Source organism: Parus major, chromosome 4, assembly GCF_001522545.3.
Source record: "Parus major isolate Abel chromosome 4, Parus_major1.1, whole genome shotgun sequence".
Classification (NCBI taxonomy): domain Eukaryota; kingdom Metazoa; phylum Chordata; class Aves; order Passeriformes; family Paridae; genus Parus; species Parus major.
In genome coordinates this window covers 46,032,541-46,044,803 of record NC_031771.1, presented here as the reverse complement: position 1 = coordinate 46,044,803, position 12,263 = coordinate 46,032,541, and the positions used below count along the sequence as shown (strand labels likewise).

The 12,263-nt window shown below is 44.1% G+C and overlaps 1 protein-coding gene across 2 annotated transcripts in view; it reads right to left on the bottom strand.

The window, feature by feature from the left end:
* Nucleotides 1–10,080, bottom strand: part of RBM47 (RNA binding motif protein 47) — a 74,393-nt gene extending 64,313 nt beyond the window's left edge. The window contains exon 1 of one of the 2 annotated variants that reach the window (XM_015625387.3): nt 9,977–10,080. Coding sequence is in view for 1 of the 2 variants with exons in the window: in XM_015625383.3 (XP_015480869.1) it covers nt 8,912–8,940 (29 nt within the window). In the remaining variant the exon portion in view is untranslated. Of the gene's footprint in view, nt 1–8,911; nt 9,477–9,976 lie in introns of those variants that run through there. The other variant, XM_015625383.3, reaches the window with a different exon arrangement.
* Nucleotides 10,081–12,263: the final 2,183 nt, after the last annotated feature.

Here is a 12,263-nt window from a genome sequence, read left to right as displayed (position 1 = left end):
GTGCTCTGGCTTGGGCTGTGTTGTCTCCTTGGATGACTTGCCCTTTCTTCTGCTCCTGCCCTTGTTCAATAGCAGTGCCTCAAACTCCCACATTTCCTTCCTCCTGCCATTGTCTCTAGCCCTGAGAACCCCTGCCTGGCTGGCTCTGAGTGCGGCTCCCCATGTCAGACCTTGTCCCCAAATGTGTTGTCTTCCTGCCCAGCCACCACTTCTCAGTTATTTCTGTTTGAGTTACCAAATCCCCTTCTCCATCAGCCTTCTGACTCTTCATCAGCTTTTCAAGTCAGACAGTGGTCTTCCTCTCCTTCCTCTTTATCTCTCTCTTTCTTCCCTTTCCACTAGGTTCAGCCTGTTCTTCAGGAGCCCCATGCCCCAGTACCTGTTTCTCGGCTTTTTTTTTTTATCTTTAGATGTCCTATAGACTGCTCTTGAACTCAGGGCAGAGAGCCCAGCAGGCTCATGCTAGGACTTTGACTCAAGTTTTTCACAGAGCATAGTCAGTGTCAACAGTGGGTTTGGGGATTTGGAAGTTAAAACTTGAAGTTTCCACTAAACATATGGAAACTGTTTTCAAAGGTTTATATCCTGCTTTGACCCTGCACAAGAGCCACTTCCTTGCTTGAGGTCAAGTACTTAGGAAACCTTGGGAAGAAGTTGCAAAAGTTTGAAAAAAACCAAATTCTCTAGCTTTGATTTTCAGAAATTGCTAAATACTTTTGGGCTAGTGACTCTTGGGTCTCTATACAGGTAAATGCAGAGCAATTCACAGGCCCCTGGCATCTTGCCACGCAATGCAAAGTTTTGCAAAATTATGAGCAAATAAAAATGTTCCTCTAATAGAAAATGTAGGACATCCTTATTAACCAGAGCTGTTCTGTCTTCTTCCTTTTACATCTGCTTGTACAATGGAAACTTTTGGTGCAAAATGTCATGCACTTGGAGCAGTTATTGTTCCAGATCTCTGTAGGTTATATCGTGTGAACACTTTTTCCAGAGTGGGCTACAACTGTTATATCTATTTGTCAACACTAAAACTACAGGCACTTTAGTAGTACGTTTCAAACTGCTTTTCCAAAACCAGTGATCTGAAGCAGAAACCTGGGACCTGTCCCACCAGCATCCTGGGGACTCCCAGCTCTCTCCTGTCTCCGGAGTTCCTCAGCAAGTGTTGCTCACTGCTCTGTCAACAGGACCTTGCTCTCACTTCACAGGGACACAGCTGGATCATGAAATGCAGCCTGCTGGCAGTGCCCCCTCCCCATCCCTTGACAACTTGTGCCATTGCAGTGCTTCACAGGGTCCACCTCATCCCAGGGCTGCGGGACTGAAGGAAGGGGAGCTGAGGGAAGGAGCCCAGGGGCTGCCAGAGGTTCGGGTTAGGTGTCCAGCTGTGATTGGCACCTTCCTTCATCCTTCCCCAGGACTTCCACAGCACAACGGCCCAACCCTATCAAAATGGAGGCATAAGCCAAACACAGAAAAATCCCTGAGATTTCCTGAATTCCCCACAGATTGGCCATAGTAGACCTCCCAAGCTGGTGGGATGTTCAGCTTTACCAGCAGAGACCAGTAAGCACAAAACAGCTATCTGCAAAAACCACTTGACTGTACCGTTGTTAACTCCTGCATACCATTTTCTATGGCAAGGCAGGGACATGAACCCAAGTTTCCTAAGCTTTATACTGGTGCTTTTCCTGCAAAACCAGTCATTTGTATAGTTTTTGCTCCTTGCCTGGCTTGTTCTACACCCTGTTGCACATATGCATACAATAGTACGTGCAAACTCAGAAGAAACCTTTATTTAATAGTGATTGACATTTGCAGGAGCTTTAAGAATGCAATGATTTTGGCACCAGTTACTTTCCAGGTAAGGATTAACAAACCAATGTGTTAACCACCACCTGGTGTTCTTTGTTTGAAAAAGGCCACGTTTCAAAATGGTGGCAGCTTTCAGACTTTTTTATCAGAAAGATTGTGCTTTGGTTTGGAAATAGGGAAGCACAGCAGGGATTGCAACACGAAAGGACATGAAGAGGAAATGTGATATAGTGGTTTGGATCTACAGAAGGACCAATAAAATTATGTTCATCTCACACTGTTCGTGTTATGGTGCTTGATTTAGAGGACACAAAAGCAGTGTCCCCTCATCAGAGCTCAGGCAGAAGCTAAGCCCTTTCAGTGTCTTGGTATTGTGGCTGAAACCCGCATTCAAACAATGTAGAAATACAGTGAAAAGGAAAGTCTGGTTCATCCACCTTGCCTGTTATTCAAAGCTCCTGATGTTGGCCAGAAGGGGGTTCACCCCATTTGCTTTTCCATGGTTCCAACATCTCTACACCCAGGTGTCTAGTGTTTGCAAGGATGCAGAGTGGGTGGTCTATGGAGCACCAGGGCACACACCAGCCAGTTCAGAGCACGTATGCTGTGCCAGGACCCCTGGCCACAGTGCCAGCCTCACTGACTGGCACAGACAGAGCATGTGGAGAGCATGGAGGCCCCAGGAATTGGCACCAGTGACAGAAGGCAAAAGTGAGCCTCTGAAGATGGGTAACCAGTGAGCCAGCTTTGAACAACAGAACTCTGAAAGAAACTTGCATAACAACAACAACAAGCTTATCTAATCCTCTTTGCACCAGCCTCAGCTCTGCAAAGGGTTTGTCCGACCTGCCTGTGGGTATTCCTAGGGCACAGGGGACAGATAACCTTGTATCCAACCTGTGGTAACACAACTAGTGCTCCCGAACTGCAGCAGGATGTTTTTCTTTTACTTTGGAGTACAGCAAAAAAGAGAACATACAGTTGCCTATGTGTTAAAAACATGAAGGTGCATCCAAAGATACTTTAAACTTAAACACAGCCCAGAGAACAGACCTTAAAATATCAGGGAGGGTTCCTGGCTGGAAGGCAGAGAGGAGCAGAGCAGCACAGACAGGTGTGGTCAGGAGCTGTTGCCTGTCTCAGACCCTGTTCCCACTGATCACACACTGCAGGAGGCAGGGCACTGTGCTGACACCCCAGACACCTCTTGCCACCCCTGTGGTGCTTAGGAAGATTTATTCTGCACGCACACAGTCTGACCTGTGACTCACATAGGTAAGTTGAGACTTGGGACTTCAATATGTGGAAGAAGCACGTAAAAGCCTTTTTGTTTATTGTTGCTCAATACAATTATCCTCTATATAAATCACATGTTTTTCCTTCCATGCAGGACAACTGTGGCCTGTTTGAGCCCTGCCCAGGTTGAAGCTTGCTTCTGGGCCCTGGGGTTGTGCAATGCCGCTGGGTACATCTGCAGCCACCCTTGGCCTGAGTGCCCAGGGTGAGCAGACAACTTTGTCAGTAGCATCTTCTCATCCCATTTACTTTGTAAACACTGGCTAAGACACCACAAATGGCAGCAACAGCAAGCACATTCAGATCTCCTGACCGAGCCAGAGGCACCTCCATATTCATTGAATGTGTGCACTCAATAAGTCAGATAAGTTGTGTCTTTTCTTGCCTGCTTCATGAGGCCTAGAAACCAAAGGCAGAATCCATCTTCAAAAGCCACAGAACATACTGCAGTCCCAGAAGTTTGAATACACTCACCAATTAAGTCTAGGTTTGCTTGGAGCTTTACCTGTGACTATGCTCTGGTGAGCTTCAGGTACCATATTAGTGCTGCTTTTAATGAAAATGCTAATGACAGTGAAATGCTTCCTGTGAGGACTAGCACTCACATTAGGATGTGAGTGGTGTATGAACTCTGGTGAAATTTCAGCATACACAGTCAACAGAAATTTTACTGCAAGAAACATGGCCTTAAGTCATGGTAACAATGTTAATATTTAATTGAGGTGAGTGGAACGTGCTCTTTTGTTCAAAAACATCTAGAGGACATGTTTCTGCATGCATGATCGTGTTTGACTCTATCTTCTCTCCTTGCCTTTCATGCTTTTTCCCCGCTCTGGCTCTTCCTCCCTCCCCAGACATAAGAGCTCCCACAGTTGTACCCTGCTTACTGCTCAGACCTCATACTCTCTGTTTGTCAACCCAGCACAACTTCCAGCTTTAAAGATCTGTTAGCCACAGTCTCTTCATAATTCCACCCTTACAGGTCCTGAAATCTTGAGCACAGCTTTCAAACCCTAATGAAGCACCTCTGTCTCAGCTTTTCCCTGACTGGGATCAGACTCAGTGAACTGACCTTTTCCTCCCCTGTCTCCTTCCTCCTCCTCCTCCTCCTCCTCCTCCTCCTCCTCTTTCCAAGGATTTCTCATTTCTCATTTTGTCCCTTTCCTTGTCCCAGCCCTGCAAATGCCTCCCCTTCACCCAAGTCCATCACCTTCCTCCTTGAGTTTTGATTCTCCTTTTTTCTCTTCTTATTGTTGCTTATTTATGCTGATGACCTATATCACCCTTTTGTCATGCTGTGTACATTTTACCAATTCTGTTCCTCTGCTGCCCTGATCCTTTTCTTTTCCTCATTAAAAAAGACTGTTTATTTGGCCTCTGTCCAGAGGCTATCTACTGCTGCGTTTTTGGTGCACTAAACTACAAGTGGTCCCATTCAGCACCATCCATGAACTTCCTCCATTATGTCCACTATTCAGCTTTTTTTGCAATTTGTGCTCCATCAACCCTCATGACTTCTCTTTTGCTTTTAGCCCTTATCTCCATATCAAGTTAAATTGAAAAATTCTTCCTGCATTTAAATTTCCTTCCATTTTCTTCCCCATAATATCCAGCCCAACCAACACCCCTCAGTTCTTTCTTCTGCTAGAAAGGTTGAAAGACTGCTGAAAGCCCAGCCATCACTTCCAGCTATATGTGGATAAAGCAGAGCCTCTAATACTGCCCCTCTCTCAAGGAATACCCAAAGTCTGCTTTATCTCCTTTCCACAGTGTCCATTACTGCTTTGTTTGCAGGCAGGGCAAAATTTTTATTTGGGCAGCCTTTCTTTCAAGTTGCAGCTAAGACCTGTTGATGATTTCTGCATGCATCAAAGACATTGGCTATTATATCTGTCCTTAAAATGTAAATACTTCCCTGGAGTCTTGTCCTCACATTAGCTCATTAATGGTGACATTCCTTTTTGCTCTTTCATAATTTGATCCACTACTGATCTACAATCTTGATCCACTGTTTCATCTTCCAAATATTACTTCAAGAGTCATTTTCATAGCTTTGAATGTGCAACTCATTTTCTGTGTTCCTGTTGATCCTCTTTCCATCTCCTAACAAATCAAATAAAAGTTGTCCTTATGCACAACACTTGCTCAGGCAGGCAGAGCTGAATAGCACAAACAGGTGTCTTTTTCAGCTTATGAACACTCACTTTATGCTTCCCATCATATGCCCATTCTGTTTTCCTTCATAATTCCTCACTGGGACTACCTCCCTGGTCACAACTGCGGACGAACTTTGCTCACCTCTCCGAAATTCCTTCTAAAATCTCTCCCTTGCTGCTGAGACAGTACAACAGCAGCCAGTCTGCTGGCATGCTGTTCTCACCATGTACCCAGCTGACCCCTCACCATTTCCTCATGCTCCACCTGCATCTATCCCATCTCTTGCCTCTCACCAGCTATTTCACGCATAAAGCCCACATGGCAGTGCCAGCCCTTCCGCTCCGCCTGCATGAGCAGCTCCACACAGCAGAAACACCCAGGTCAGGAATCCCAGGTCTGTGACACAGCAATCACAAATGACATCTTGAATGTTACCGAGAACTCATCTTGCTGAAACTCAGCCTACACCCTGACTTGTGGTGCAGCTTACTAAGTTTCTCTGATAAAAGACAAAAAGGCAGAAGCAGTATCTCAGTTTATTTCTAAGGCACAACTCCAGCCCATCCACTGGGTACTCAGAAGGCCAAAACATGAATGCAAACTGAGCTACATCACTTGGGGTGTAGCTTCTCCAGAGCAAACCTCCCAATGGCTCTCATGCTGGCAAATAGGATAGAAAGCCTCTCAGTTGCTAGTGGCTAGTTAAGCTGTTCCCCTTTGGAAATACATGAAAGTTGCTGTTGTCACGCTATTATTGGTTGAGGATTCTCATGCCTTTGTAGTTTCTTTCCATCTCACAGCAAATAAGCCCATCTGTGCTGACTCAGTCTCAGCTTTATGATCTATCTAAACAAAAGATAACATCCAGACTCTAAGCATATTTTGTAAAACACACTTAAAAATATCAGAAACCTCTTTCTTCTTTTCAAATAAAATCTTATTTGGGATCAGGGCAAATGAAAGCCTGGAAAGGACAAAAATGCCCTCAAGTATCAGGTAGTCAGCTTTGCAGTCACTAAAAAAGTTGCTTTCCTCTGTTGAGTTTGCTGTGTCACCAAAGCCCTACCAGCCATAGCTATACAAAGCCTGCATTGTCTCAGCAAGGCTACTGAGATGTTCCTGATCTTGGCAAGAGCTAGGTGTACCCAGAAGCATTTTATTGAAAAAAAATTACTACAGCAGAAAGAAATATTATTTTAGGCCTCGTACTGGAAAGATAAAGGTCAGAGTCCTTCCCTCTGCTAAGGGAGCAGAGAAAAATATCCTGTTCACAGGATCCATTTTACAAACTTCAAAATCTCATCTAAAAATCCCCTTATGAAACAAATTTCAAAGTGACTACAGTATAAGGAAGGACTTGTTGGTTTAACAACACAAGTAATTTGGAGATTTCAACTTCATGACAAAAGAGGCAACTACACACAGCCATATGCAGGCACACATATGAGAGATAGTCTCTTTATAGTTAGTTTGTTAGATCTGCTTCCTTGCTACAAAGCAAACCTGATCTTTATGTTCACCTTTATGTTCATCATTGATTTATTTTTTTAACAGGAGCAGGATCTGACAATATTTCTTCACAAAGAGCACATACTTGCCCCTACTAAATTTCTCAATAAATCAGAGCAATATTGATTCAGGAAACTACACACAAGTGATCGGGGCCATTTGAATGAAAAGGCCAAGATTACATTTTAGTTTCACCCATAAATGTGGTGTAACATCTGCTGGAGTTTGTAACCCTAGCAGTGCTGTGAGTTCCTGTGGTAACCCAACTGGAACTCTCACACCACTCCAGGGTAACCCCTGCTCTTCTCTAGCTGGGTGTTCTCACAGCTTTCACAGAAGAGGGTGTAGCATTTCACAGAGTGGTAGCAAAGTAAGGGGGCTCTGCCGTGTGGAGGAAGCCAAGACTCCAAAATGTGGGAAGCTGCAAAAGCAGACCCCGGCGCCAGGGATAGCTCTGCTGAAGCAAGATCCAGGGTTCAGACCAAACTGACATAGAAACAGTACTCCCCGAAGGCTCTAGCATCTCCCCTGCTTATATTAAATATTTTTATTACAATGTTTTCAACTTTTAAATAATCTGCTGTATCGAAGGCAGCGCATTCTTTTATTTTCTTAAACTTCAAACAAAGATTTTGCACCCTTAGCTGCAGCGGGGACACTTGGAAATTATTAGCAACCCTATTTACATGCCAGCCACCTCCAAATATTTCCCTAACAACACTTAGGGCCCGGAGCCCGTCTCAGAAGAGGTCAGAGCCCAAAAGCAGAAGAAGGAGCTGGGCTCTCCCCGGGCTACGAGGCGAGGTGGGAACAGCTGCCCTCAGCTCTGGGCAGGATGCACAGCTTTGAAACAAGCCAGCATTTCAGCCTCTCTCAGGACGGGAATATGCAGGGGAGTGGCGGGACAGAGAACGAATGTGCAGAAGGAGTGTTTGTCTCTCCGGTTATCTCGCAGACAGCCTCCAGCCTGCCGGACACCGAGCAGCGGCCCATTCCTGGCGTTATCTCCAGCTCGGGGAGCGCTGCCTCCCGGTTTCCAGCTGTATACCAGGCTCCGCTTAACACCGCGGGCGACCTCTGGCCCCCGGGCCCGGCACCTGCGCCAAACGCGCGGCTCCCCGCTCGCATCATGTGAGCTCGGCCCGGCTGATGGAGAATAATTGCAGGCTTGTCCAAATTATCGTGTGAGAAGTCTGGGAGGCACATAAGGGCACCGATACTCAGCTTGCGTTAGCCTCAGGCGGCTCATTTCAGCCCCGTCTAATGCTCCTGCCTTCTGCTGACCTAGCCCAGTTGAGCCGACAAAATTTAGTAGGGATTTTGCGACCTGTAAGATCCCAGCCCATCTTTAACCATTGTAGTAGATTGGCTTTAGCTCAAAGTTTTATTTTAAAATCCTAAGAAGAAATGAGCTGTGTAGCCTTACCTCTAAAAAAATTTTAAAATCTGCTCTTTCTTTTAACATGAATAAAGAGACCTTAGTATTTCTCATCTCATCGCGCTTATCTCAGCATGAAGAAGATGCTCGACCTCCTGATGGATACATGTATTTTACACGGTCTTCAGAAACTTTTCACAGATAAGAACCCATTCTTATGCTAATGTGTATAACAGATTGGCAGACAGCAGACTCAGAGCCCTCTTGTCACCTCCCTGTCACTTGTGCCACGGCTCTGTGGTCTGTACAAACTACAGTATTTTAATTGTTCAAAAAGAAGAAACAGCCATAAAACAAAACACTCCTTCCGAAATTGATTCCAAAGGCACTAGGCAAGTCACTCTGTGCTTTTTCTTTGACATGGAAAAACACGTATTTTAAATTAAAACTCTCAGATCTGCAAATCACTTCTGCATCTGTCCTTGTTTAGTACCTGCCTCTGCCTCTCATCTGTCATCTTTCTTCAGAATCCTCAGAAATCTGCCAGCTGGAAAGAGTCACCAAAACTCCACCGAAAACCTCCGAAGTCCTCTCAATTTGCCTTTCCCACGTAAAAAATATTTTAAAATGTGTTTTCTGAGTGAACTTCTGGCCGCTTACATTGTCAACCCAATCACAGAGGAGTAAGTACAACCCAATCCGCAGCGAAGGACGCAGGAAGCGCAGAGCAAACCGAAAAGCGACTTTACCTACCTGGAGCCCACCTCAGCGCCCAGCACCATTCGCAGACACGGCAGCGTTTTGGGGCAGCGACCTTAATGCATTGTCCTTCCTACCGCGCTGCTAAGTGAGAGTTGAGCAACTCCTTGCACTGCTGCTTGGAGCAACAGCTCTCCCGGTCTTAACCCCCTCCCTTGGCTCTTCGCTTCTTTGCCGCTTTTTTTTTTTCTTTTTTCTTTTTTTTTTTTTTTACAGAATTTTTCAGCACTAAAACTTGCAATTAGTACCAGCTAAGCCAAAGCCCCTGCTCGCCCCTGCCTAAGCCGCACATTCCAGGGCGCTGAGCGGGGCGCTGAGCTCTTTGCCGGCACCGCGCAGCTCTTCCACCCCCAGACCCGGCTCTCTGCCCCCAAACTCGATAAGGCTGCAGGAGCTCAGCAACACGCACTGAAACTCGGACAGGGGAAAAATTGGGCTCTAATCTCCAGCCTGGGTGGTTTTTATTATCCTCCTCCCCCCCTCCTCTCTTTCTCTCCACACTCACAGTAGCAAGGTTGTCTCTGGACTACTCCCTGCCTTAAACTCACCAAACCAGATTTTTACTCCCAACACCTTCCCGTAAATCTGAACTGAAATTTTACCCTGCTTGCTGAGTTCTGGCTGGCTGAGGGCCAGCCAACATTCCTGTTGTTTTAAGAAGGCAGATTAAAAAAAAACAAAAACAAAACAAACAAAACCCCCCCCAAAACGCCACCAGCAACACCCCACAAACAAACAAAAACCTAACCCCAAACATACAAAACCCCCAAAAATAAAAAAGAAAAACACGAAAAAAACAAACAAATAAAAAGGGGGGGGGGGGAAGAAAAAAACAAAGAAGAAAACCTGGAAAGATGCAAGAGCTGGAAGGAAGTAAACTTTTAGAGCAGCTTTACTAAAAATACTGTGGGAGGGCGTGATGTGCATTTATCTCTAAAGGGCTAAAACAGTAACTTTTTCTTTTTCGGCAGTGTCAGTCATGAGAAAAGATGCTTCCCAGCCATCTGCCTCCTTCAGGTGGATGGATATTTGAAAAGAAAATAAACCTCTGGTACTCACCTGAAGGACAGCAGCAGGCACCAGCACAGCAGGGAGAGGAGCCTGCACCTTTTCCTGATCCAGTTACCCCAAGGCAGCGGTAACGCTGGTTTGAGAAGTGCCACATTTTACACTTTTCTGACCTAAAGTTACATGTGGTTTCTAGAAAAGGAACAAAAGAGAAACCAGTTTTTATAGAAAAAACCAATAACCAAGCCTTCTTTTAAACTCCGTGTGATCCCTCTGACCGTTGTCTGGAACACTTAAAGAAACAATGAAGCAAGACTGTAAACTTTCTTATCCCCTTTTACCTTACCTGTCTGTGCCTGGATATGGGCTTTGATGTATTGAGACAAAGCACAAGACCTGTTTATAGTAAATGAAACCAACCAACAGAGAGATCTAACTCTGACTTGTGACTAAACAAACTGGAACAGGAAGCACACACCAGCAGATTATTTTTTTTTTTAAGTAGTAATTCCTGCTAGCATTGTCATGAAACAGAAAAAGGAAAAAGAAAAAAAAAGAAAAGGTTTTGCTTCTCTCTTCAATCACATTTGTTCAAATGCAGGAGGTTTTTTTTGGGGGGGAGTATTTTTTGTTTGTTTTGGTTTTTTTTTTTCCGGAAGGCAAAAACCCAACCCACCCACCCAACCAACGAAAATCCCCAAACAAATAAGCAATGTTCCATCATGTATATGCAAATACTTAACAGAGCAATGTTTACCACTAGTGGTGATCTGGAGATATTATTCATCTATCTGTTTCCCCATGTAGGTCATTTGTGCAACTGATTAGTATCATGACCCTCACCCCAATTAACATCTGTAATTGGTGAGTAGACAGAGGATCTTCATCTAGGATAACTGGACAGTTCTAGCCCCCAACAGCAGATTAGAAGTTCTGCAAGTTAAATCTTTAAAGAATAAATAATATTAGAGCCCAAAAATAGTGAAATGAATTGATTTTCATAATTCTTCCTTATTTTAAAAATATTTTTTATTCTTAATTAATTCTTAGCAATTCTTAATTAAGAATTCTTCTTAATTCTTCTGAATTTTTAAAATATTTGTTTAGAGGTGGGTACCCACTATGCTGCCTTTTTCTGTGATATTAACTATCCTTTTTGAAAGCAGTTTGTCCTTCTAAACAATAATTTTTCTAATTGTATTCTTTTTCAAGTATAGAAAAATCTCACAGGTTTTACCTAAGCAAATCCACATTCACTCCCTAATAGGGTTTTGGGCAGAAACCAATGAATCAAACTTGTAATATTATATATTATATTGGTATAATATGTAAAGCTGAGGTGAATGTTGCAAAGTTCAAGTTAACAGTATGTTCTCTCCAAACTATCACAATTCAAAAGTTGATAAAAGCATGTGATTCTAGTTTTAGCAAATGCATCAAGAATAAAAATAGTCTTTCAGCACTTAACTGCATTAATGAGCAAATAATCATGGGAAAAATTTGTAAAGTACTTGAATTAAAATGAGAATTTAGCATTAGCAGCAAACATTTTGCAGTTAAATTCTTTAAGAAAAAATAGTCCAGAATAGTAAATAAGGAGGGGTTTTGTGGTACAAAAACCTCTCTAGTGTTCTATAGTACTCTTCTTTAAACCCATGACCCATTTGCCCAAAGGGAGGCTTTCCCATAGGGTCCTCATCTGATAAGTTTGCCGATAAAGTTCTCAGACAGAGAACCTATGCTCCATTTGCTCCATTTAGAGGAGCAAACTTGCATTAGTGGCAGAAGTTGTTCCCTGCCAACATGTACAGATTACTTCTAAATGAGTGTCTCTGTAATATAACAAATAGTACAGAAGATGGAAAGGCATGTGAGTGCATTGTCCTGCATGTCCAGAACTCAGGTATACTGCCAAAAGCCACGGTTGCACCAGTGTGGTAAAGTCAACTATCTGAAGGTATGCTGCTAAAAGTGCAGCTCTGCCTGTTCTACTGACTCTTCACGTGTGCTTGTGGGTCTTGTCTTGCATCCTGCACCAGAAAGCCAGTTCATGCCTTTCTGGTGCAGGATGCAAACAGGTTTCCTTGGAAGATACCCAAGATAGGAAAGAGTTTGACTTTCTTCTTAGTTCAGTTCAGCTGCAGGTGAAATTTGTGGCAGCACTAGGGGTGTCTGGTTAGAGCTAATGCCTGGCAGTGGCTCATCCAGCAATTAAACTACTCCTTATTGCTCACCTCTGTGTGAGGAGACACTTTCCACGGACCCAGGTGAGACTGCAAGGTACCACCTCTGTCTGAATGCTCCTGCAGGTGTAGGGATGATCATGACACACCTGCTC